Source organism: Pistacia vera, unplaced genomic scaffold, assembly GCF_008641045.1.
Source record: "Pistacia vera cultivar Batoury unplaced genomic scaffold, PisVer_v2 Contig145, whole genome shotgun sequence".
Classification (NCBI taxonomy): domain Eukaryota; kingdom Viridiplantae; phylum Streptophyta; class Magnoliopsida; order Sapindales; family Anacardiaceae; genus Pistacia; species Pistacia vera.
Genome location: NW_022195521.1, coordinates 410,110 through 437,537, shown reverse-complemented (window position 1 = coordinate 437,537; position 27,428 = coordinate 410,110). Strand labels below are relative to the sequence as shown.

General features: G+C 35.5%; 2 protein-coding genes and 1 pseudogene across 2 annotated transcripts; 2 read left to right on the top strand and 1 right to left on the bottom strand.

The window, feature by feature from the left end:
• Positions 1–12,733: 12,733 nt before the first annotated feature.
• On the top strand, positions 12,734–14,543 carry LOC116123808 (probable WRKY transcription factor 15). Its single transcript, XM_031409538.1, has 3 exons — positions 12,734–13,622; positions 13,722–13,847; positions 13,960–14,543. Exons 1-3 carry the CDS (start codon positions 12,835–12,837, stop codon positions 14,117–14,119), a joined length of 1,074 nt encoding a protein of 357 aa, XP_031265398.1. The 5' UTR covers positions 12,734–12,834; the 3' UTR covers positions 14,120–14,543.
• A 259-nt stretch (positions 14,544–14,802) lies between these two features.
• LOC116123778 lies at positions 14,803–22,299 on the top strand (annotated as a pseudogene).
• Positions 22,300–23,070: 771 nt separating this feature from the next.
• Positions 23,071–27,146, bottom strand: LOC116123777 (probable 2-oxoglutarate-dependent dioxygenase At3g50210). Its single transcript, XM_031409509.1, has 12 exons — positions 26,909–27,146; positions 26,489–26,604; positions 26,155–26,273; positions 26,000–26,063; positions 25,289–25,356; positions 24,603–24,661; positions 24,331–24,490; positions 24,201–24,220; positions 24,069–24,115; positions 23,385–23,465; positions 23,218–23,307; positions 23,071–23,109 (listed from the first exon to the last, which is right to left on the bottom strand). The coding sequence occupies exons 1-12, from the start codon at positions 26,940–26,942 to the stop codon at positions 23,071–23,073; spliced, it is 897 nt and encodes a 298-aa protein (XP_031265369.1). The 5' UTR covers positions 26,943–27,146.
• Between the last annotated feature and the right edge of the window lie 282 nt (positions 27,147–27,428).

Below are 27,428 nucleotides of genomic sequence, written 5' to 3'. Positions count from 1 at the left end.
TTTAGCCTACAAAGAAAAATTAATAGAATTAGGTAGCAATTATGGCCCAAATTATATGAGAAGTATCCTAAATCCTATTGAAATTCAATGCAAAATCATAGGGAAAAATAGGATTATCATTGATCCTTGGCGTCTCGCCCTGATCTAAGCACAATGGTGGGTTATCAGTTATCATACCACCTTCCAGCTGGCTCGACTCATCCCTGTGGCCACTACTTGTGGACGTCATTCCACTCTGCCTATTACTAGGCTCTATCTCAGGCTCAGACTCCTCGCTCGAGCTCTCATCACTCAAATCACCATCACTCAAACTATCGTTGCTCGACTCGGTAGGAACAATCGTGACCCCTCTAGTCTCACCAAGGAGCTATCATTCCTTAAGTAACACAACATAAATCCTTGACTCCTCATGCTTATTGCCCCTTGACATATTTGTTTAGCTCAGTTAAACAAATCCTCAAAGAGTCCACTTCATGCGGACCTCAGTTCCACAATCTAAGCCAAGATAAACAATTTATTCCCTACAATGCTCAGTCTACAAGTCCTAAGGATGCAAGACTTATTTCTCTCCCACTCGGCCTGGTCACAATTGGCAAAAACCTCAAAACCTCCTAGCACCTCTTCACTCAGCTCGAACCTCTCTTGTTAGAAGACCTACTCAGCACGATTTACCCCATTATTTAGGTGAGGTGCAACCCTTGTTTGGCTTGGACCCCTTTTGTTACAAGACCCGCGTTAGTCTCGCTCGACGCAGTTTACTCCATTGTTTAGGTGAGGTACAGCCCTTGTTCGGCTCGACCCCCTTTTGTTACAAGCCTAGTTAGTAAATACAGGTACGGCAAAAAAAGGGTATGGGAATTTTACGGGTATAATACAGTAAACGGTGAAAAATACGTTTATAAAAATTCGGCCATAAAATTCGGATACGGGAAAAATACGGTACGGGTATATATGGGTTTAATACGATGCATTATCAATAATACGTTTTGAAAAATACGGCAATATCAATCTTAGTTTTAATACTTTTATGGATTACTTGGCTAAAATCAATATAGTATTTCAAATGCAAAGTATTCAATTAACTAACAATACAAATATATAATATATAACTAATATTCAAATTATAGTCTCCAGACTCAAATACAATATTTAGCCATGATTCTTTACTAATTTAAAACTTGATAAGTTTGATATTAAATGCAACCAATTTTAACTTCCCATTAATCCATTAAATTATATTAAATCAAGAACTAATATTTTGTCTTACAAATCTATATAAAAGATTAGTGTTACAATAGTCTAACTATTATTTTATACCTATAATATATGACAGTTTTTTTTTTTTTCACAATAAATTATTATTTTAATATCATTAATCCAATCTAATTTATTAGATAGCATGAAAATAATTTAAGAATATGAAATGATTTTGTATGTGTTTTGAGTTTAAAATGTAAAGGTGTCGGGGAATAGGCAGGAAAATGGATGCCATTTTGAGTTTTGAACTTTTTGAGAGGGTTATTTTATTCCCCCCCCCCCCCCCCCCCCTTTTCCAATATCTTCCCTTTTGCCTTACCCACTGATTTCTTCTTCTCCCACTAAAACGATGTCGTTTCAATTAGCTTTTTTTTTTTTTTTTAATAATTCACGAATAATTTGCGAATTATACGGATACTTCAATAATTCGCGAATAATTCGGCCTTTGTAAAATACGTAAATACGTGTTTTATATGCGAATTATACGGCTGACAGTATAATTTGCGTATAAAACGCGTATTTACTAACTAGGGTTACAAGACCCATGTTAGCCTCGGTCGGTGCAGTTTACCCCACTTTAGGGTGAGGTGCAACCTTGTTCGGCTCGGCCAAACAAGACAGTGGCCCAAATCAATGTTTTAATGAAGCCCCTACTTAACTTGGCCAGATGTTCTTCAATAAAAGAGAATCCTTGGAAAATTATTCACCTTCTCTAGAAAAACAAATCTAAAAACCACACTATTCCAAAAAAATCGTTTTCCTCTCCAAAAACCACCAAGAAAACAACCAAAAAACTTCCTCTTTCCAAATTTCTGATTTTTTCCTCACCAAATCCACAAAAATTTATGCAAAAATTGCCCAAACCACTCATTGAAAGAAACACAGAAGAAACAAGAATACAAGGGAAAATCTAATGAAAACAAGAAATTCTTACTGAGATTTCAAGCCGGAAAGTCGTTGGGAATAAGCTTCATCGTTGCTCTCAAATCTCTCTCTTGAATGATTTTTGCAAATGACAGATGAACAGTCCTTAAAAGGCCACCCTTTTTAAATGCATATTTTACCAAAAAAAGGTCACGTGTCAATTGGTCAAAAGATTCAAAAGCAATGCCACCACTTTTTCCCGCCCATAGCATAATAGATCTGAACCATACATGTGTTGTCATCATGCATTTTGAGTCGTTTGGTATGATTTGGTAAAGTGGAGCCGCCTAAGCGATTGGTTCTATCCATTCTTGAAGTTAGTAAACAGGTTTCATCTTCTTTCCCACTCTACAGGCCGAGCCAAATGGTATCCTGACATATTTTTAGTCGCTCATATCACTTATGTTAAGTTCTCAATCAACTCTTCCTTGTCGCTTGATCACCCCAGAGAAGGCACTTAAGGTTGACATCAATGCAAATGAATCCAAGTCTAAAACAATTTCATTTGGCTATGTCCCAATGCTCTATGCGCTTTGTCACCCGACCTTAGTGGCATCGAGGAGCTTCATTCGACCTCAGTGGCCTCAAGAAGAGTTGTTCAACCCATGTGGCTTCATAAACTCCTGTCAATTGCCTCTATTAGGCAGTTTGAGCCGAGTGGTCCAATCATCGTTTTTCTGTATAGATTGTCTTGTGATCCATGCATAGTTCTTTTGGCACTGTTTACATCACTCGGTCTAAAAGTCAGCTTCAAACATCTTGACTGAGCCGTTCAAGTATCCGAGTGACTTGGCTTAGTCACCCCTCTCCATTCGGCCACACAAACGGAGTCGAACAACCTTGCATGGCCAAACAAAACGCACAAAAAAATTAAACAACTCTGAAACACACTGAAACAATAGATTTTGGCTTGGAAAACGACCTCCAATTGGCAACACACAGACTTATGTCTGCATGCACACACTCACATGTTTTAACCTAGTTACAATATTGACCCACATTTATCCAACATTATGTTTTTCTCCCATTGGAAAGGAGAAATCCAAAACAGGGAGACAAATTAATAATTTGAGGAACCCTCTAGTCCCAATACATTTGCCTAGGATTCCTCCTTACTCTAGGGCTAAGCTTCATCTTCTTGTTGATACTATTGCAAGGCTTCTTCTCCTAAAGTCAGCCCAAATAAACTGAGATGATCTATAAATAAATGCAGGGTTAGGAAAAGCCCAATTAACCTAAATCTACTAAATTCAAAGAAAAACAACAAAAAAGCTCCAATTGGTAGAAAGGACTATGCCTTGAAAAATTTACTACCAAGCTATCACGAGATATGTTGTCATCAAACTACCTGAATATATTAATGGTTGTGACATGTCACAAGAAATTTTTTAGAGAAAAAAAAAAAAGGATAAAGGATGTTGTAATGACAATTCCCAACCATTACACTAAGGGCACCAGTGTTAAAATGAAAGGTATATCCCATTTGGACAGGAAACAATAGCATAATTTAACGAGCTTTCCTTTGATATCTTACGAACCCCATAACTCCTCCTAGATCCTAGATCAAAAGTTATAGCGGTTTTAAGTTGACATGCCCATTTAGGACACGAAAAATGTTGAAACACCCATCTCTTTCTCCACTTGGCTCCATTCGGCCACACGAACTGAGCTGAACAATCTATGCCCCTGTGGTAGTAACAAGCGCTTCGAGTGAAACCCACCCCCCGGGAGGACATCGACTCATTCATATTACACCAACGATTAATTGAATCTACTCTCTAAGCTAAATACCCTTTAACAAATAGAGTGTAGGACAAATTGTATGGGCAAAAAATCGTATTAGCCTGATGAGGTCTAATAACGAAATAAAAATGTTACGGCCTAGTGCCTTAGCCCAATTCTCGTTGGGCCTACACTTAAATTCACCTTGTGAATTGACCACTCTATGAGTTAGGCTATCCTACAAATTAAGCTAAATCGGGTTTCATCTTATTAGCCCCCAACAGTACCAGAATAGGAATCAGAATCCTATTTACTTTCCACTTCAGTCAAGATCCAGAATCTGACTTGAAATGGTAACCCTAATCTGATAAGGCAAGTGATAACACTTCCTTCCTAATGGAGACTTATCTACCAAGTATGACTCAGAGTTCTATTAGGACTCCAACATCTTTGGTTCACTATAACAACATACACCACACCGGTGTCACCCAAGCCTTTATGTTTGCTCTTTCTCTTGGTGCATGTCCATCAGATTGTTAGTGGCTCGCTTCTCATAGGATTCATCTCTTTTGAATCAATCATAGATTTTATCGTCTACAGTACTGGGTACCACTTTGCCCAACCAATAAATAATCACAATAATGTATAACATATGTTCTCTTTTTCTTTGCTCTCTTTGCTTGTGATTCTTAAGGGGTGAAAAAAAATCCAATGGATGTAAGACATATTCAATGTGTTTTATCCAAATGAGTTGCCACTATCCAATCTAAATCTAATATAAATTCTACTCATAATTATCAAAAAAGATAAATATGAATCGGGTAAATTATCAAAAGCATAAGAGTATACTATATATTATAGCAATCTTAAGTTATTAGATAGTATTTAACCAGGGGTGGAGAGAGGCAAGGAGGGCCAGTTGACCCTCCTTGACTTGGAAAAAATTATCGAAATTCATATTATATATATATATATAATTATAATTGTTGCAATGAACAAAATGAAGAAAATTTGATACCTTTCCATATATTTTATTAAATAAATATCATTTCTAAAATTTGTTGTCAAATTAAATTACTGTCTATTGTTCTTACAACACCAGTCATGACCTTTTACTTAAATTGCGGATCCTCAGATGGAGAATCGAACCTGAGATCGTGTGTTTATTCCACTATCCAATCGTTCTAACCATCTAGATACTCACAGACATATCATATCAAAATGTTGAAGTTAAGAAAAAAAGATAAATATCAAAAATATGTATTTTGATGCATATTTGAAGGGGTAGAAACATAAAAGTGAAATTACAATAAATATTTAATATTTTACTATAAAAGCTAGATAAATCCTTGAATTTTTATTAGTAGAAATTTTACTATAGTTTAATTTGGAGGTGTTGTTTTTATGTTGGCTTAAAAACTTGTTCATTAGTAAATTTTCTTGGTTTTGTTTTACACTTGTAAAGTATTATAAATATTCTATATAATCAAACACAATCAAAATTATATAATTATAAAGAGCATTATAAATAAGTACTAATTTTGTATAACTATTCCTGATATATATTTATTATAAGTTATTTACAAATATATTAAGTTTAATTAATGTCTTAACCCCCTAGAATGAGTTTTAACTACGCCCTGTATTTAAAATTGTGTGCAATCTTTGTAGTGTAGTATTTTGCTAACAATAATTTAATTCTCCTGGAAAAGAGGGCTAAAAGCCATAGAGTTCTACATGAAAAACCTATTCGTTTCGTTTTCTCTTCTTACCTGAAATTGGTGTTTTGAATTTTTGGAATATCCTTTTTTATTCTACTGAATCAAAGATAAGAGATGATTATCTGAGAATAGATGGGAGAAGATTGAATGTAGAAGATATATAAAGAGGGCATTATGGAGATAAATAAATATATTTATTAATAAAATTTTAATAAATTTTGTTTAATTGGGCCTAAAAAAGAGATTTAATGGGGGCTTAAACATACTCTACTAGGTAAGTGATTTTTAGCACCGTATAAGTGATTAGCATCCCCAATTGCTAAGTAGTATATCTATATATTTCTAAAATATACTTCCTTCAATCTCATTCAACACCGAAAATAAACCCTTAATCAGTGTTTTTGTTACCTATTTCTCTCAATTTAAACTTAATTAGGTTTTTTTTTTTTTTTTTTTTTTTTTCCCACCATTTTCACCAATTTCAAACTTAATTAGCTTTTTTTTCACACCCGTTTTCCCAATGTCAAATGTGAAACTTATTTTTTTCTTCAAATTCAGATTCATTCATTGTGTGATTATCTTCTTAATAGTTTATTCTATTTTTTTTAAAACAAAAAAATTGAAATAAAATAAACATTTTTTTTTTTTTTATATAATTATGAAAACTTAGTATTAGAGTTCATGTATGAATTATAGGTTAAAAATTAAAATAGATATGAAATTGAACAAGGGTGTATTTAGAATTTAAATGTTGTTTATAGTAATTTTCATTAAAGCAACTTGTCAAAACGAAAAAACATTTTCAAGTGTGAGATACTGATCAATTTGGTGATCCCTCCGACAATGCGGCTTGAGAGTCTTTGATTGTCCAAAAATCGGCCCATCAATTAAATCCAAAGAGCAAAACTTTGTAGGTATAGTTTCATGTAAAGGGCCCAGTTGTATTGAGGTTTGACTAAAGAAGAAATTGTAATTGAAGCTATAATCAAAGAATTCAAAGGAAACAAAAAACTGTTTCAGCAGACTCAATCTAAGGTCCGTTTGGTTTGTTATTTAGATAGGATTTTAGAAATAATATTTATAGTTGAATAGAGTGATTATTATGGGTAAAATTTAAAAATTAACAAAAAAAAACCCCTAGGTTTGCTAATCAACTGAACACCCCAATATATAAATTTTTGTAAAATGACAAAAACACCACTCACATAATGCCAAATTCTGGCCATCACCACCGAAATCTGATCGAAATCTAGCGTTACGACACAGACCGGTCGGATCTGACCGAACGTGTATCGATCTGGTCGTCAACGGCCGTTAAAAGGCCAGATCTGGCCGAAAAAGACCAAATCGGCGAATTACCGGCCAGTTCCGGTGTTTGTAGGTCGTTTGGTGGTTGTCGGAATCTGGCAACCATGGGGGGGTGGGGTGTTTTTGTTAATTTTTAAACTTTTTTCTGGGGGTGTTTAATTAAATAATAAATTAAGGCGTAAAGTAATTAAAAAATATAATAGTATTTCCTAATAATTAACAACAGTTAAATAGGGTATAAAATAATAAACCAAACAGACTTTAATTGTCTTCAATCATCTAATCATTGATTAACAAAGAGTAAACGACTTTTCCCACCCAAGGTTTGCTTTAATGATACTTTCCCACCCAAAAAGTTTTAAAACACTACTACTTTCTCACTCAAAGTTTATATTTTGTTAATATCCAAAATATATTTCACTTTCTTAATTGGCGTTTGACGAGTTACCATGAGCCAAAAGAGAGCTTTTGTAGAGTGGAGGCTAGTTGATTGAATGGTAGTGATCGATTGAATATTCGTTGTCGAAATCAGTCTTAAATAACTAGGAATATGAAACTCTAGCTTTATAGTGTCGAAATCGATAATAAATTAAGTGTTGAGGTGAGAAGAATTTTGTATAAAGGAGATCGGGGTTCAAATAGTTACAACAGGGATAATTTTTGTCCCTAAACTATCAAAATCAGTTTTAGATAGTAATAAATATTAACTTGGATGAAAAAATAATATTTTAAAAATTTTTGGGCGAGGAGATTCATAGGCAAACCTTGAGCGGAAAAAAAATGGTTTACCGTGTTAAGTTTTAGTATAAACAAATGCTAGAAAGACAAGTAGTGGTTCACATCAAAGCTTTGGTTACTGTCTTAGAATTTTTAAGTGCACCCACATCGGAGAGAGAAACATATATATTTATTATTTAAGAATATCCAAATAAATACATTAGAATATGAATAAGGATAATGTGTTAAAAAAAAAAAAGGCATAATAAACCAAAGGTCCAAACAAAGAGAAAATTCCTATCTAACAAATAGTGATGATATTCTTTTATGTGACCCAACCCCATGTTAGATCTTGTCTCCTTTATATTAAACATTCTAACTATTTGATTGTGAATCTTGATATTAAGGATGCTTGTTCTTCATTGACCATGAGCTGTGGACAGCTCCATGACACAATTATCTTCACTACCCACCATGCCACTTGTTACATATTAAAATTCATACAATTTCTGGATTTATATTTAATGTCTAAACCAGTTTGTGCGTATCTCACTTAGGGTTATGAATATCTTACAAACCCAAATGACTAGGTAAATACGATGTTTTTATAGTAAGTGACCTAAGATTTGAACCCAGAAATTGAAAGAAAATAAACAAATCTCCTTGTCCTCGAGCCAACCTCTTGGGGTTGATTTTTTACTTACCTTATTAATTTAACAATAACCGTACCAAGTTAAAATAATATCTATCATTTGAAAATAATTAAATTATGTTCCTCCTAGACATCCTTCAGTCTCAAGCCTCTCAACTATTTTTTCATTTTGATAAGAGCGTTGAGAATTTGGAGCATTATATAAAGTGTTGAAAATAAAATTTAAACAATATTCCCATAATTTATGGACTCCATCTGGTAAAGTCAAAAATCTCTCTTCGTTTCTATGCCTAGTAGCTACCAACTGTGTGTTTACTTTTTTAGCCTTTGACTTTGTACGATTAGCTTCATTAATCACAAGTAATCTCAACACGTGGCCTCAGTACTATGCATCCCTGAAAAAACAGGCTTCAATCATGAAAAAAAAAGTTTTGTTAATACATCTCACCTCAACTTGTATAATACTTTCGTCCATCCACATCATATATCCAGATGGAGACGCTGCTACTTTTGGTTCAAGTAACAACACACAAAACTTCATGATAAAGCCATAAAGAGTTTATAACTGTAGTTAGAGAATCTAATTCGATAATTATTGGCATTATAGATTATGATGCTAAAAAATATAAGGGCTGACGTTAGGTCTATTCAGCCACAAAAATCAGATCATTGGAACATCACCGCCTGCTTCATCAGGATAGTGGGTGTGCGTTAGGTTAGTCAGGAGCTGTGATGCTCACGTGTCCAATCCATGCCCTAAATCGACTAAATCACTCTGAAAGGTGGGCAATGGACACAAAGAAGGATTTATACGGATAATTCCACCAACTTTCAGATTTAGTGATACTTACCTCAATGCATCCCACTATAAAAGGGAGCTTCTCTCTCATTAAAGGGGATTGACAACTTACGCCTGATTATTTATTCTCTCTTTTCCTAGAATCCTTAGCATTTGATATTTTGTAATATTATTGTAAGTCAGTCAGCTAAAGCGACCTGACCCTATCATCAATAAAGTATCAGTGGAGTAGGAGTTGCTACCTTAAACATCTGACCACTTTAAAAACTGTTCCTATGTATTTACTATCTCATTATCCTTCACATTCATCATGTGTCTTCTAGTTACTTAATATTTTATATGTATATTTTGTTGGTGTAAAATCACGCTCAACAGATTCAAATGTGTACTATAGTCTATAAATAATTTAAAGCAATACAATATAAGTCAATATATCAAAATAAGGTAGAAAATTTGATAGTAAGTACAGAAAATGTGGTCGGAATTTGTACATAGCGTGGAGAAAAAGAGAGGTGTAGTGTAATGGGGGATGAAAACCGTGACTGAAATATTGGACTTTTGATTAATAATTCAAGGGTTGATTTGATGTGATAGATTAAAGGTTTGTGGCGTAATTTATGGTAGCTCTAGCCCACCTCAGTCCCTTTCGTATGAAGGGACATCACGTTTCTTTGTGTATTGTGGAAATGAGGGGTCTGCGGTTGCCTTGTGTGAATCAATGTCATGTCTATTGTCTGTAATAACATTTCATTTTGATTGACCTTACCCCCACATATGTGCTCCTTTTCAGTACGTGTTTTCTGTCTTTCTGTCTCACACATATTCCTCTACCTATTATCATGGCCTTCAGTGTGCTTTTGGTTACTGCTTTAGTTTCGTTCTTTCTTCCGGATTTGTGATGTTTTATTTATTACAAATTCGGACAATTTCAGAAAAGACTAGCAAAATCTTCCCCAACTTACAAATGCAGATAAAGACTAAAAAAACTCATACCAACCAACCATGTTTATTATAAAGTAATGCTACAGCCACCGAAAATAATACACCAAATTCATACACTGAATGACGTGGTACAATACTGATCGTCATTAATATTAATTACTAATTAATAATGATCAGAATTGTACCACATCATTCGATGCATGAATTCGGTGTGCTACTTTCCGTGACTGTATTATTTTCCGTTTATTATATAACATTACAAACTTAAAATGGTGGACAAAGAAGTTGACAAGTCTGGCGCCAATTCAAAGGTTTTATTAATTTTTTCAGTTTTTTTTTTTTTTTTAATCAGGGGTGTCCATGTCAGTTTATACATACTTCAACTAATCTCTTGAGACCCTAAAATTGACGACTAAGTAAATCCTTCAGTGGTTCATAGAACCTTCTTTTGTTCTTTTACCATCAAATCATCCAATGATAGTTAATTTTTTCGGTTATTATTACAAGTTAAATGATGCTTTTAACTTTCTGTCTATATAATTACACATCAAGATTTTGGGGTGATTTTGTCGGTTTATAAAAAAATGCAGTCCTTCCTGCACTTTAAACCCAAAAAACGAATATGTTATTAGTCCACGAGTGAACCCAAACATGAACAATTAAGTGTAGTGTGAAGCTCATTCATGCCAAAACGGAGGAAAGAAAAAGGTCGTGAGAGGGCAAGAACGACTTTTCATTTTCAATTGAATAAATATCTCATCCTAATTATTTAAAAATCTTCTTTCATTATTCACAAGATAGCTTAAATTAATATGATTAAAAATAATTTATTTGAAAATGCAAATTAAATAAGAATGTAGAACAATTACGGTCCGTTAATGTTAGTAATTTGGATAGTATTTTTTATATTTTTAGAGTTTAGTGGGAATAACGAGGTAGGATTTGAAAATTAATAAAAACACCCTTAGGTTTGTCAATTTACTAAACACCCCTGTAATAAAAACATTAAAAATTATAAAAACACCCCCACCCACCCATTAAATACCAGCAGCCGACCACCACCGCCGAAGGGTGGCCGGAGTCGCTGTATCAGCGTATGACCAGCTAGATCTGGCTGGTCGTGAGCCGAGATGGCCTTTTCCTACCAGATCTACCATGGGCTGGCCGAAAAAGGCCAGATTTGGCCATGTTTGGCTATCAACGATGGCCATATCTTGGCTGTCATTGACGACCAGATCTTTGGCCGTTGATCTGGCCGAAAAATGATCTAGCCGGTAATGCGCCATTATACCAAATTCTGGCCACCTTCCGACGGTAGTGGCCAGAATTTGGCAAATGTGGGTGGGTGGGGGTGTTTTTATCAATTTTTGAACTTTTTTTTCGAGGAGTGTTTAGTTAAATTAATAAACTTAAGGGGTTTAAAAATAATTGAATAAAATATAATAGTATTTTTAGAATAAGAAACAAACTAGTATTTTGGAAATACTATGAATAGGATAGTGAAAAATATTAAACCAAACAGACCCTCAAGGTTCGTTTGACACACTTTTCCTATCCTATCTTATTCTACTATCCTATCCTAAAAACAAAAAGATATATTTGTTTTAATATTTTCAAAATCCAATCTTATTATATCCAACACAAAATATTTAGATTATTTTAACCCCCAAGGATTGTTAATTTAACTAAACACCTCCACTCACCCACGTATTGCTGGCCGTTAGCGACCATCGTCGGAAGGTGGTCGGAATCTGTCAGAATGGCGCATGATCGGTTGGATCTGGCCAGAAAATGCTAGATCGACACACGACCAATTAGATCCAATTGGTTGTACACCATTCTGACAGATTCCGACCACCTTCCGACTGTGATGGCCGACTGTCAACAATACATGGGTGCGTGGGGGTATTTTTGTCAATTTATAAACTTTTATTAATGAGAGTGTTTAATTAAATTAACAAACTTAAGGAGTTAAAAATAATCTAAATATTTTTAGAAAATGTCATTGAGAAATATAAAAAAAAAAACTTCTTAGAAACCTATCACATTTTCCAAAAATGCAAAATAACATAAAATGCTATTTTAAATAACTAAGCAGACGAAGCCGAATCATATTTTTCATAATCATAAGCGAGATATATGATGTAAACCTTAAATAGTATTATATTTCTTTTCAGCTTATGTTATTTATTTACTATATAAGTATATGATACCAAAAACAGCATCCTTTTTCTTCATTATTCGGTTTATGTTAAAAAACCAAACAAATTGACATCGATGGAAGGAGAAAGGGAGAAATACTAAAGTCAACTGTATCATGCGGCACCAACCAATACTACTATTTTATTCAAAACCTAGTTTGAAATCAGACGGCCTGTGACCAATCTTTGACTCAATCTCCAACCATGTTCCTACGTCTCATTGAACAAATTTACCTGCTAGGCCCCCACACTTGAAGAGATAGTCAATGTCATCCCGACTCTTTATTTTTTCTCCAAATTATTGAAGCGATAAAAGGAAGTGATCTATACGTACATTCTAGCCTAGGCTTAAAATTAAATTTAATAAATTAAAGAAAGAAAATATGTGGCTGGATCTTACGCGTACCTAAATTGGACGGCAAAGCTAGAGTGACAGGTGACTGACCTAATTGACCAATCACTATTTCATAGCATTAGCCGATGCCATCATTTTGACCAAACCAGAGAAAGAGAAACCACTTATCTCTTTATTAGCATAGCCACTGTCTTCATTTTGTTTTGGCATACTTTTTTCATGGTGCTGTTGCAGAAATGGCTGTAGAACTCATGATGGGGTTCAGTAACGATGGGTTTGCTTCCAAAATGGTGGAAGAAACCGCAGTGAAAGAAGCAGCCTCTGGACTTGAGAGTGTTGAAAAGCTCATCAAATTGTTGTCACAACAACAACAACAACACAACCAGGATAGATTTAGTCACCATTCAGCTTCATCTTCAACCCCCAGTCCTAAACTACCCATGGATTTAGACAAAGACTACAGAGCTGTTGCCGACGTTGCCGTTTCAAAGTTTAAGAGGGTGATTTCTCTTCTTGGTCGTACCAGAACTGGCCATGCTCGTTTTAGAAGGGCCCCTGTGGCTTCGGCTTCTCCTCCTCCACTTAACCTAAACAACCAAGAGAGTAGCCAGAACCAAGGTGGTGTAGAAACTAAGGTTTATTACGCAACACCGATCCAGCAGTTTCCACCACTTCCACCTCATCTTAATCATCACCATCATCATCCTCATCACCATGAATTCTCTTCCTTGGTTGTTCCAAAGAGCGGGGTTCTTGAGAGGAAAGATTCCTCAACTACTATCAATTTTTCACATGCCTCAGCTGCCAATTCGTTTATCTCTTCCTTGACTGGTGATGGTGATAGCAAGCAACATCCATCAAATTCCTCTGCTTTTCAGATTGCTAATCTGTCTCAGGTTTCTTCAGTAGGGAAGCCACCTTTGTCTTCATCTTCGTTTAAGAGGAAGTGTAACTCTGAGAACAACATGAGTTCAGCTGGCAAGTGTGGCGTGTCTTCTGGTCGTTGCCATTGCTCTAAGAAGAGGTAATAATTAACTCTACCCCTTGTTTTACATTATTATTTCCTTTTCTATGAATGAAGTTTGGTGTTTAAATTTGATTGTTTTGCTGTTAATCGTGACAGAAAGTTGAGATTGAAGAGGGTTGTGAGGGTTCCTGCAGTAAGCTTGAAATTGTCTGATATTCCACCTGATGATTACTCTTGGAGGAAGTATGGACAGAAACCCATCAAAGGATCTCCACATCCAAGGTATAATTTCCTGTTAAAGATAGCTGAGCTTGCTGATTTATCCTGTTATTTATGGTGTTATTAATTGGTTAATTAACTGAGTTTTGTGTTGGATTAAATTGATTTTGAACAGGGGTTACTACAAGTGCAGCAGTGTGAGAGGTTGCCCGGCACGTAAACATGTGGAGAGAGCTGTGGATGATCCATCAATGCTTGTAGTGACATATGAAGGCGAGCACAATCACTCTCTCTCAGTTGCAGATGCCGCAAATCTCATCCTGGAGTCGTCTTAAAGTTGCAATGAAAAAGCAGTTTGATATGTAACTTTGAAAATTAGTAGATGAATGAATGGTAGTGGGGGTAACAGTAGAGTAGTTGGGTTAGCCTGAAGTAAAAGAAAATCCCAGGTATTCATCTCGAAGGAGATTAGTGGGTTTAGTTTGTCCAGTCCAGTGTAGTCCCTGTACACAATATGGGATCTGATTCCACCTGCTTTTATCTTATATATTTTGAGCACTGTAACCTATGTTAATTAAAACAAAAAGCAAGGGAAATGGTGGATTTGGTATTGGATTTCAATCTCAAAAGGAAGAAAGTGGGGTTCTATTCTCTATCGTCTTTTTTCCTAATTTTTATTAGTTGCTTTAGCTTTGGTTCTTGATTTGGATGCCTACTTCTCACCTTTTGTTACATCAATCACAGTTTCATTTTTCTTTTCTCTGATTTAAATACTGAAAAAAGAAAAAAGAGAAAGTAAAGAAAACGACTCAGTCAATTAAGTAGAAAGAAGTGGACCAGTATGTCGTGTTTTGTACGGTTGACCAAAATTGAAAGAGCCGGTTGGGAGTTGCCAGTTGGGACGGCTAGCTAGCTAATTTACGAAGGTGGGTGTTGGTTAGTGATTGAGGTTTTTTTTTTTGTTCTTCTTCTTTTCTCTTAAATGAATTTATGTTTGGTTTTGTTTGGATTCTGGCAAATGGGTTGGCTAAATTTAGAGAAGACTGAGAAAGAGATGGTTGGTCTAGAAGGGTATGAAACTTCAAAGCTTTATTTATTTTTTTTGTAATGTGAAATTAAAATCAAATGGCAAAGTCAAAATGGGTGGGTGGGGAATTGATAAGTTGTGGCCTTTTGGGGCCCTCTCAATTTTGTTTTGGTTTGGTTTGCCTTTGCTTAACGTCAACTTTGTTATAAGAGATGGTCCCCTAAATTTCTTATCATTCATTCATTTGTTGACATGTAGTATGCCCACCCCCACCATCTAAATCATTCACACAATTTCTCTGCCATCATCAAATCAACACCTACACCTTCTTTCCTCAAACCCACTTCAATTTTCAAACAACTGACCCAGTTATAAAGAAACAAAGCTATCCTATCTCTGTTCTATGCCCAAGATTTGAAAAGCATTAATTCAATTATTAAGTAAAGCTTGTACTTCACTTAACATGTCAAACCTTGTTGTAAAAGAGAGGTCTTATAAAACTAATAGTGTAGCCGTGGACAATGGAACAACCAACCAAACAAAAATGTATATATATATGTGTAGACGCTTATTGTTGTATTTTAGAAATATATATATATATATATATATATATATATTGAATTTGTCAAAGTTTAAGTTGACCCACCTGCAGTTGTCAGGATGAACTGATATCACAAGTTTGTCCTTTATTTTGTTGGTATTTGATGTAGGGTTACACAAGTTTGAACAAGTTCCCGACTGAATGAGTTGCTCCAGTCTGTAAGATGTTGATATTTCATACATCAGTAGGATAATGAGAATCTTTATTCATACATCTAAAATCCAGATTTGTGCATTTTAAAACATATGTATAATGTATTAATGTAAGTAGCATGCTATCACAAGAAAGCTAACTGGCAAAGATCTGTGTTATGTCACTGTATATATTATATGCTTACATAAAAAGCTGATTTATATTGTCAGGTTCGGCATTTGCATTGCTGTAACTTTTAAAACTTGTCATATAAATTTTTGAGAATATTAGGAGTGATACCAAACCGTATTCGAAAAAACAATGTTCCCAAAACCCAAGTATATATGGAATATTTTGAAACGAGGAGCCGGAAGTGGTTCCAAATGAAAGGTTTTGGTTCAGCCTGTTGGGGAAATGATTGATTTTGATTTATGTGGTGGAGGAGGAGGAGGTTTTCCCATGCATTTTTGTAAAACCAACATTTGTCAAAATTTCAGTAGATGCCTTTTTTTGTTCATGATTGTTATGCTTGAAAAAGTTGGGTTGACGTAAGATTTTGTCAGCATGAGATGGTCAGAGCTTGGTAAGGTTCTACGATCGCTTAGGCGTGCCTACATCGCATAAAGACGTAAGCAGCATACGCCTGCCTACATCGCATAAAGACGTAAGCAGCATACGCCTGTCAGTGCACTGGGTCAGTGCTAGGTTAGCGGATGGTTGGAAGTCGTCTATGTGTCTAATTCCTGCATAAGTTGAGGAAATCACTCGGGCAGGTGAGCAATGAGACGCAGAGAAGGATCTGCACGGTATCCACCCACTGGCAGATTTAGTAAGCATTACCTTGGTCCATCCGACTATAAATAGAGGACTTCTCTTTCATTTGCGGGGATTGACTAATTTCACGTTGGAATAGCTTACTCTCTCTTTTTCTCTATCCCTTATATTCTCTAAACTGTAACTCAATTCGCTTAATGCGATCTGATCTTATTCATTAATACAAAATCAGTGGACATAGGATTCACTTCTAAGCATCTGAACCATTTTAAACATTGCTTCTCACCTTTTACTTAACTGAACATTTCCATATCACGTGTGACTATATATATATATATATATATTACCAAATGATTATTCCTTTCCTTGCACCTCATAAAGCTGCATATCATAGATCAAAATAAGTTTAAAATTTGTGCAATGTCATTAGTAGTCATTCAGAGAAGTAAACAACTTCTTGAGGTTGAGAGCACAACAGTCCAGCAGCAGGTCCAACAATGAACAAAGTCATTTTTTTTTTTTTTTGGGGGTTTAGGTAGTGTTAGGAAACGCCCGGTTGCGCAGCGGAAAACAAAAATTTTACAAAATACGGATCGTTCCTGTAGAACCCAAAATCAGGGCATAGCTTTACAGTTTATGCATAATATGAATTGCAAAAAATAATCCAAGGTTTGATTTATACCACGTTTGGAGGCTCCCCCATGTTGTCTCTGAATGTTTTGCTAACGATCCAAGTGTAGGATTCGAACCAGAGATTCCACACGAAAGACAACCACCAAGAACAAGGAGGATTTTGCTAGATCCCCTTGGCCTTAAGAAATCAAGAAGAAGATCAGTATTGATTTTTCAATCAAACAGTGAGATTGGCGTGAGAGAGTGTATAAGGGCTGCTGTGTTTTCTTTTAAAAAAAATTAAAGAAGAACTCACACACTATTCTTTTTATAGGCAAACCAAAGTTGCCCTATTCCCACATGAATGGCTTGGGCTCCAACCCAAACACACCATGTTGCCACACAATCCCAATTTGATATTTTAATTAATTCATCATTACTTAATTAAAATCAATTAATATTTAATTAACATTAACAATAATGATGTTTAATAAATATGTGCGAAACAACATTAAACGTAAACATATTTAATTTTTTTAACAAATTAATAAATAGGCTACACCTCAGCAATTTAATTGCACTGTGAAATACCCAAATACCCTTTTGCCTAAAAAGACGAAAACGCCCTTCTTCTTCTTGGCCTTAAATATCTTCTATGTGTGTGACCCATAGGCTCCTCATCATACCGGTAGTGTATAGTAACGCGATTTACACCAATTATCGTCTCACTAATACACAGACCAAGATTGGCCCCCAGATCCGGATCATGGCCACCGATAGATTCGGATTCAGCAAAGTAGCTACCTTAACGATATGGTAACGTACAATACGATTCCTTTATCATACGTTATCTCGACGAGACGAAGGCAAGGAAATAGTGTCAACCTTCGGTACTCTCGAATTATATATTCAGTTTCTGGGCCAAGACCCGTATTATAATCTGGATAGAGCAACAACTCAATCCCACTGGGGCCACAGTGTTTAGTGTCATTGCCATATACTGGAATTGCGGGAGATAACTTCTCCCGTACCGGGAGTGATGAATCCTTTGTCAACCACCATAGTCTGTTAACCTTCTGATATTAGCCAATCACACCGTACTGACAGCTCTGAATAGAACTGCGTTAGGCTAGTGTCAAACTGTAACAGTCGGTGCACAAAGGCACTCGGTGACCCTCAAGTTAAGGATCACATGCACCACCATCGTTAGAGGATTTGTTCCATAGACACTAGGGTTACATCCATATGGAATCCTTGGGGGTCAGTCAGTGAACTGCTGCGGTTATATCCGCCTACAACAAGCACCCATGTGTTGCACCGGTTGTCACAAACAACCTAACAAGTGAGATCAGTCACTGCCTTCGACAGGTCGTTCAACACTATGATAGCCTTACCGTATTATCGTGCCCTTATTTCAGAATAATACTAGGGCTACGAGTTTCTAGAATGGGCCACCATATGTGCTCATAAGGGTTCTCACATATCAGATTGGAAACACGTGATACCCTCGTCACGGTTCTACCATTCTAAGGACATATACAATACATATGCAATAATAATAATGATTTACGCGATATAGAATAAAATGCCTTTTATATTGATTAATGAACATTATTACAAAGAGTCAATCCAAAATATGATTGGCTCTAGGGATCTACTCTACAGTTTGCAAGCACTCAACTAACTTCCGGTCTTGAAGTTAACGATTGGATAAGTCTCCGGGATTATCTTTATTAGTAACCGAGATAGATTAACTCAAGACCTTTTGATGATATATTCAAAATCTTTGTTTTTCTGATAATATTAGAGATGCACTATTGCAGTTTAAGTTAAAGCCACGTCAAGTGATTATTCAGAAAGTGATATTTTTTTTTAAGGATTTTTAGAGTTTCAATTAATCTCTGTTTGCAAGCATGATTATACAAAAAGTTACAAACTTTGATAATTTCAATTTTAATATATTATTTAATTTAAAAAGTTTATTAAAGGGCCAAGTTCTATGGACTCACATAACATAAAATATCCACACTACAAGGTAAGCCCAAGCATGTAGGCCAAAAGTAACGCAGCTTAAACCAGATGAGAACGTCCAAGGCACTTCGCAGTCCTCCACTAAACCCTAACCAATAGTGGCGGCGAGGGTTGTCCTCATCAAATCCCATCGTCCGCTCATGAAATTCAAAACAAAATCATTAGTCCCGTCTCTCTTCTTTCAACTCCTGTTTTTTCTTTCGAAAATTCTCATGGCTCAAACCCGACCCGACTCTCCATTCGGATCCGCCACAAGACAGCGAGGACTCCTCTGCTCCGACAATGCCGCAACAGGAGCAAGAATCTCTTTGTCTGTACGTCGTCGTTTATTTTGGGGTCCGCGAGTCGGTGCCTGACCGGAGAGGCCTGTATAGAGAGAGCATGGGCCCATTGGGCCAAACTAGGCCGGCCAAGTTGATCGTTGCCCGATGGTTGACAATTCGGAGCTCCCGTTTCAATGCTCTGTAGAAAGTACGGTGCTGAGGCTGCGTATACGCCCATGCTGCATTCACGAATTTTTACTGAGACTGAAAAGAAGAAATCAAGAATTCACCACTTGTAAGGTAATTTTCTTATCTTTAATTGTTCTTAACTTTGTTTGAAGTTTCTAATGCTTATGCTTATAGGTATTGCCAGCGGATTTTTTATATTATGTATTATTTATTTATTTAAATCTGTGATCGGAGAGATAGTTTGATAGAAATGTGCATGGTTATATATTTTGTTTATAATTTATTTTAATAGGAAAAAATCAATAATTTGCATTTTAGAGAACAGACTCTCAATATTTCTGAATGGTGATTGGTGCAAGAAAGGATGGATGGATAATTGTGAGGATATTTATATTGCCGTGCTAAAGTAGGTATAATTGCAATGCGATTAAGCAGATTCAGGAAGGATTCATTATTATATAGCCTAATAATTTAGGTCTTTGAGTTGGTATCAAAGCTTATTAATCCATTCTAGAATTCTGTATCTTCTGATATTATTTCTTGAGAATTTGAGGGTGGCTGTTTTTGGGGTTTTGAATGGTGCAAGTTATTGCAGGAGGATCGCCCATTGTTTGTCAATTTTGTGCCAATGATCCAGACACATTATGGATGCTGCACGGAGAGTGGAACCTTTCTGTATTATGTTGACATCAATTTAGGGTAATGTAATTTCTCCCCCATTATAATTAACATTTACTTGGTTTTGATTGGATGATCGGTCATTAGCTGGAAAACTGTTATACTTAATTTTAATGAGCATATGGTTAAGAGAAATTAATTTTTAAGTAACAGTTTTGGATGAACCACTTATCAGATGAAAACAATATGCAATCAATTGTATAGGGAAGGATCAAAAGAGAGGTATAACCTTCATAAATATGGTTTTTAAGTTTCAATATCACAGTAGCCTGTATTTTAATGAAAAGGTTACATTTATTAATTGAAAATTGTAGTTTTTTGACACATCACTTTGTTCGCACGGGACAGGATAAAAGTAGTGGAGTGTACTATTTTTTCTAGAACTCATGTTTGGCATAGCACAATATTACTTATAAGCCTTCATTTAGTCCCTTTCTTCTGCAGTGTTGTACTATTCTGCAGCGCTGCTTGTGTCCTAATTTTGGTTTTATTATTTTTTAATTCTTAATTAACATTATAAACTAAAATTAATATTTATTTTAATATGAATATTGAATTTTTCATAATTTTATCTATATTAGTTTAACCAGAAGTCGAGAATTTGTTATAAATTTGTCCGCATAAAGTACAATTTTATACATAATCCAGTCCTAACAAATCTCTTCAATGCAACCAATCCATTCCCCCGAGAAATAATTCCAGTACAATGTACCAAAAATACCCCATATTCCATATGTATTCTTTCACAATGCATACTAATGTAATTTTAAGTCACGACATTGAAGGGCTCGAAAAGAACAGCACGGTTTGATTTCTTCTTTGTACATGCCCAGTTATTCGAGCTTGGTCTTTTGGTTTTTATAGTTTTGGTGGTTTTACTTAAAATTTCTTTGATTTGTCAACTGTTCATGTTTTAAAACACAAATAGATTTTTAAGTTTTCAACATATAAATATAATCTTACAGGAGATCATTCAATTAAGGCTATTCCCAACCAAATGGTTTACTTTTATAATTACTGGTAAAACCATAATCATCTATCTAATCGGAAATTTTTATACTCTCAAATGTCAGATTAGAAGAGAAGACGTAAAAAATGAAAGAAGAAGAAAATTAATTTCTTGTGAAACCAACCAACTTTCATATAGCAACTTTGTGATTATAACATCGGCTTCTTAATGATCATAGGAAATTAGAATGCACTTAACTGAAGTGAGCAATCTTTCCCAAATACTTTTCGAAAGTGATTACTTGACTGTAAGTGGTATTTTGCTGTTTACAGTGTTGTCTCAGCGTATTGCTAGCGACGGGTAATTATGGAGCTTTTTAAGGACAACTTCCCTGGTAAAGTCGCTAGTAGAAAAGTTGGCTCAGAACCTTCACGTTCCTGTCTCAGCAAGATTCGAGTATTTGAATTACAAGATACCACTCAATACGCTAAGATGCTTGAGGATGCTGGGGGCTCTCTGTTAGCTGTCATGGCCGAACAAGGGATGAGAAAGATGGGAAAAAAATAGAGCTGACTGGAAGCCATAAAAGCTGTTAAAAAATGCTTTAGAATCCCTGTCTTGCCAATGGGAATGTACGGCACTGGAGATGTGCAGAATGTTTGCAAGAGACTGGTTGTGATGGGGTGCTTTCAGCCGAGTCTCTCCTCGAGAATCTGCTCTTTTTGCTGGATTTCAAACTGCTGAATGGGCAGTGGGAGTGAAGAAAGCCATAAAGATCGAAATCTTGATCAAGCAGAACTATTGGTGGAGTATTTGAAGCTTTGTGAAAAATACCCGGTTCCTTGGAGAATGATCCGTTCTCAGTTCACAAATTGATGGGGGAATGGTTCAGGATTCAGCCAGTGTCAGAGAGGAACTAAATGCGCAATCATACTGACCTTTGAATTTCTTTACGGTATTGTAGATCGACGAGAGAGCTGGGTGTAAGAATTCCACTTTATCAGAAGGATACTCATGTGGGTAAAATTTCAGCAGATGGTTTGGCCTCGTGAACACACCATGCAAGTAGTAAAAACAAGTTGCAGGTGCCCCCAGTCTTTGTTTCTGGCAAAGACCACAACGGGTTTGTTGCCAACTCTCAGATTTTTTTGGTCATGAAATATATATATATTTTTAAATTCCAATTGTCAAAGTGATTTGATTATACTAACTGACATATCCAGTAAACAAAAGTAAGAATGATCAAAGAAGGCTTGTGGTAGTTGTACTAGATTTGTTGTATTAGTAGATATTGTTGTATTATCATCATTAAGATACTTGTATCACTTTCGAAGGTAATAATTCTTGTCCAGAGCAAAAATTACTCTGATTAAATGATTTTTTGTTTTGTCTTTTATAAATGTAATACGTAAGGAATATTATTTTAGGTTTTTTTTTTTATTTTTATATTACAAATTTTAAGGTTGAAGATACTTAAAAGGTGAGGCAATGTTCAACTGGAGTCTTCTGATATTAGTATTAAAATGGTCATCGTTCGGCTGTTCATGACACGTCTTGTAATTGCAAGAGGCACTGTACTATCAGTGTGTGTGTGTTATGCATGCCACATTAACTTTTTCGTAGAGAGAAAATGCCAGCAGATTAAAGATCAATGTTCGGTTTGTCCGACTAATTATTCCGAGAACTGCTGGAGAATGAAAAGAATTAAGCCGCAAAATTCTATGATGAAAACAACTAGATGAAAATTAAATCAAATATCAATCAGTTTGGTATCAATTTCCATAAACAGTTTCCATGGCCTCGCATTGTAGCTGCTTGAGAGTAACACTAGCTAATAAAGGCCAATGCGAGGATCCAAATTCCAGATAGATTAAATTACACCATTGAACCAGAATAATTCAACCGTTGATACAATGTATTTACAAGATTCAAACTCAAACATAAGCTCTACATGACAAGTTCGTGGTAACTTTGCTTCTAAAGTTCTCCATAAACAGCTTCTATCAAACTTTACAGTTCACCAGTCCCGTTTACAAACTCCAGAGGCTCACTGCTGTATCGTAGTTGGTCTGTTGATGCAAAAAAAGGGCACAAAAAAAAAAAAAAAAAAAAAATTCTGAAGCGCCATTGCAATTTTAGTCAGAAAAAGAAGTTATAAGAGCGAGATATTGGTTCACCTCATAAAAGTGTGCTATGCAGACCCGATATTTTGGAGAATTGTTGATCACTCGATGCAGGGTTGACTCGTACAAACCATTGGAAAATATCTGCAGTACCATCAGGCTTATTAGATGTCATAAGAAACAGAGAGATAGGGGAAGGTTTTCGGGACAAAACCATTTACCTTCAGCATGTCACCAATGTTGCATACAAATGAACCAGGTAAGGGAGGAGCCAATATCCATTCCCCAGACCGGTTTCTCACCTTCAACAAAATATCCAAATTACATATTTGTGGAAACTAAGGCAAAAGTTTCATATGAACATAGAATTAAGCCTCCCAACAGAAGTTGAAACTGCCATTAGAACCTTTACTATTATAAAGACGATAAATGAAGTTGAACGGAGGCTAAAGGAAACTTTGCAGCTAGCAGAGATTATGATTAATTAAAGCATGGTAGGTTGTTTTAAGGCATTGTAAGTTTCAAAGAAAACAAATTCTTATGTTCTTTTTCTTCATCCTTCTTTGTTTGACATGCCAACCAACTCCTCTGGCAAGGAAGGAGATATTAAAGAAACATATCAAACTTAAAGCGCTACTTTTTAGTTTTCAAGGTTGATTGTTAAAATCTTAATCGATTCATGCTCAACACTATCAGAAACTTAATAAACACTACACATCCAAAACAGAAAACTAAGTTACTAGCTGTTGTCAGCTGGCTCCTAGCATGACAAATGAAAACATTTTAAGTCTATGCCAAGCCCAAGAAAAGAAAGAGACAACAGATAATTGTTATGCTATTATGGTGAATCCTTGATGTTTAAGGAGGTTGAACATAGAGTGAAAAATGGGAGTATGGGACCATACCTGAAGAGCCGTTATATCGTCATCTTGATTAACTAATGTCAGCAAACCTGTTATGCAACATTACATATTTACTGAGATATATGTATTAGATTTTTGAGACCAGCGATCGTTTCAACTTTGAAAAGTATTTACCATAGTCAGTGTGAGCTCCGCTGAAGTATGGCCACAATAAAAACATAAGAAAACATGAAAAGAGAATATATATGAGCCTCAGTAATGCAAAGCAAAGGAAAAAACACCAATGGCAGCATTGTTGCAATACCATCCAATGTCATTTTCTGGCATCCCATGGCTATTGGCAACACCTGGGTAACCAATAATACGATACACCCAAAATGCATCTCCTGCTCTTTCACCTTCAAATTCATATGGTGACCCACCCAATGCTAGAGCGATCCCCCGCATAATTTTTCTTGAAAGGTCTGGCAGCATCAAGAACCAAAAGATGCAATAAACTTTCTGCCAGAATTAAAGACCTAAGACACACAGAGAGAGAGAGAGAGAGAGAGAGTAATCCTGCTATGGAAAGCATGCCTGTGCAGAGGTTGATGTACTCCTCCATCAGTTCTTTAAAGTTAGGAGGATTAAGTGGCCTGCCAAAAGCATCAGTAGCAGAAAAAAAAAAAATGTTGTTAGCATTACCAAAACCATATCCTTTCAATAACTCTAGATTGAAGGCACTTGCTGAATTTAGAGCTTCACAACCAGCAAGGAGATTCTAATATATGAAGGGTGGTAGAATAGTGCCAAAGGAATTAAGCAACTTAAATAACAGTATGGAGCACAACTTACAGAAGCTGAAAACTCTCATAAAGAACAACAAAGTAGAGCAATTGCGAGGTTGAAAATCCTAGACATATATGATGTAATTCTGATATGAATGTATACTGTCTACTTATTAAAAATTAGGTGTTCTATGTGACCAACTTTTAAGGTCAAGCAGACCCCATATACATTCTGGGCCTACCATGCAAGCTTACAGAAACAGAGCTCTATAGCTGAGGAACTTTCACTATAGAAACATTACTCATGGGCACAGTACTGGCAGGATAATTCTGCTGGAATATGGTCAATAAGAGATGAGCATATAAACTTCGTAATATGTTGTCATCGATATAATAAGTGTAATGATAATATCCAGAAGATCTGTTTTCATGCATATTCTATACAAGAAAGTTTAGAATTCAAATCTAGTCAAGGAAACACTGATTTCAACATACCACTGATTACACCCTTCCATGGGTTTGCCAAGAGCCCCATACATCCCTTGTTTTATTTCTTTATAGCACTGTTAAAGCAGAAGAAAAAGATAACAACATAAAGAACTAGATGTATCACCAACTATAGTAATGATCACAATGATAAAAATAACTGCCATATCAGGAGCAAATTTAGCCCTCTGCGTGCTATTTCAGAGATAGTAATTCACAATAATTAGACACATGTGGGGAAACATCATAGCCCATGAAAACCAAAATTAAAATTACATTCAAAGCAAGCTTATGATAGATGTAGCTATGATTTCAATTCATCAGTACCATTCCAGATATGTGTAAATGTACAGTAGAATAAGGTAGTATAAGTACAATAGCTGAAAATCGATGATAATCACATTTAAAGAATACCATGACATGGGTTCTTGCTAAGAACCTGGGAGAAATGTACAGAAAATTTTCCACAACATGGCGTCTCAAACATGATTCATTTTGCCCTTTGTCTAGATACAACATGCCTGATGCCTTATTTTAAAAAATGTCTTGGTCTAAAATTGTCTTCAAACATTCTAAAAATTTGCACAAGAATACACAGTAAGAAGTTCTGCCATAAAGTTCTATTTTACAATATCTACAAACATGCATCAAGGAGAAAATGTTACTAAATGACCCCGGATACATGAAAACTCGTGAAGTGTGAAAATGCGCAAAACTTACATCAATAGCCTCATGCATATCAGGGATGCCTTTGGTGATATTTTCTCCAATTCTCTGATATCCCCTGCACTCAAAATATGCTCTCACTTAAGTAAGTTCTGATTTAAAATAAAATAAAATAAAAAAAAATTTGGCTCCTATTCCATTAAGCAAACCTGTAACCAGCTTGTGGAGTCATCTTGATCTTGAGTTTTTCTTCATACGGATGATCAAAGAACTGGTGTGAAATATTTTTGACCTCTTTGATGAGGGACTCAGGAATACCATGGCCCTTCTGTCAATTGCAAACAACACAATATATTTAGAAAATATAATGACAATTCAAATTTCTGCAGCGAAGCCTTAGTTTTGTTGGAGCACATAGAAAACACAGGTCACAGAAAGAAGAAACAAACATCTCTCTATCAGCAACTTATGTTTGATATCAATTACAAATTATTTGGTAACTCTATTTCAGCAAAGGAAAAACAAACAAGACTAAAAGATTACCACATAGAAGAATCCAGCCTCTCTGCAAGCCTGATCCAATTGCGTAACAACTTTACGTACACCGGGGTCTTCACCCATGTTTGGATCATCACAGTTGGCCAACAATGGACTAATGTCTACATCACACCAAAAAAAAAAAAAAAAAAAAGAAATTATGAGTTGAGACACACACGAAACAATCCAAGCCCTCGGGAAAACTTACTTTTAAGCAATTATTAATCTTCGGATAAGTAAACTGAGTTTTTACTCAAATTCACAAACATAGCAAAGCAAAATTCCACGATTTTTAAATGCTAATATTAAAGAATGAAGCCAATTTTTACTACTTCCACCCAAATGATGATGAAAATTGAGATAGACGTTTAAATTAACGTAGAGTTGAGATAGAAGAAGATGAATTGAATAAAGAGAGTTGGTTACCAATGACGGGGATGGATTTGAAGTCGGTGGCCATGTTGATGACAATGATCTTTTCGTATACCTGGCTGGTTGTGTATATACTAAATAGAAGCTAGAGAGAGAACACTTGTTAAGAAGAAAGACATGCAATTATTATGAATGTTCTTTCTGCTTCTGCTTTTGCAAATTGCAATCAATGGTGGGTCTGTTACTGATATATTTTCATTATCCGGTTGTGGCATGATAGTTTTTGGTACAGTGGGTGTCGACGTCTGTCTTTGTCGTTTTTAATGTTGCAGGATGACGTTTAGCTTCGCCGGTCCAAGAGACCCGGCCCACTATTATCGTAAAATCTTGCAGTTGAACCTAAAACCCGCCCAGTTCTTATAAATAAATTATAAAAATAAAAATGACGAAATTTTTGTTAAAAACTACACATGGGCAAAGAGTTTGGAATCGTACCCGTATATAGAAACTATTTTCAATCATTAATGAAAAATCCAATTTTAGCATCCTTTACAATGTTATGAATAATACGAGA

Coding starts and splice junctions, on each gene's coding strand:
- LOC116123808 (XM_031409538.1), top strand. CDS start 12,835: ATGGCTGTAGAACTCATGATGGGGTTCAGTAACGATGGGTTTGCTTCC. Junction 13,623..13,721: donor TGCCATTGCTCTAAGAAGAG/GTAATAATTAAC, acceptor TAATCGTGACAG/AAAGTTGAGATTGAAGAGGG. Junction 13,848..13,959: donor AAAGGATCTCCACATCCAAG/GTATAATTTCCT, acceptor GATTTTGAACAG/GGGTTACTACAAGTGCAGCA.
- LOC116123777 (XM_031409509.1), bottom strand. CDS start 26,942: ATGGCCACCGACTTCAAATCCATCCCCGTCATTG. Junction 24,221..24,330: donor CCAGAAAATGACATTGGATG/GTATTGCAACAA, acceptor GCCATACTTCAG/CGGAGCTCACACTGACTATG. Junction 23,466..24,068: donor ACGATATAACGGCTCTTCAG/GTATGGTCCCAT, acceptor ATTTTGTTGAAG/GTGAGAAACCGGTCTGGGGA.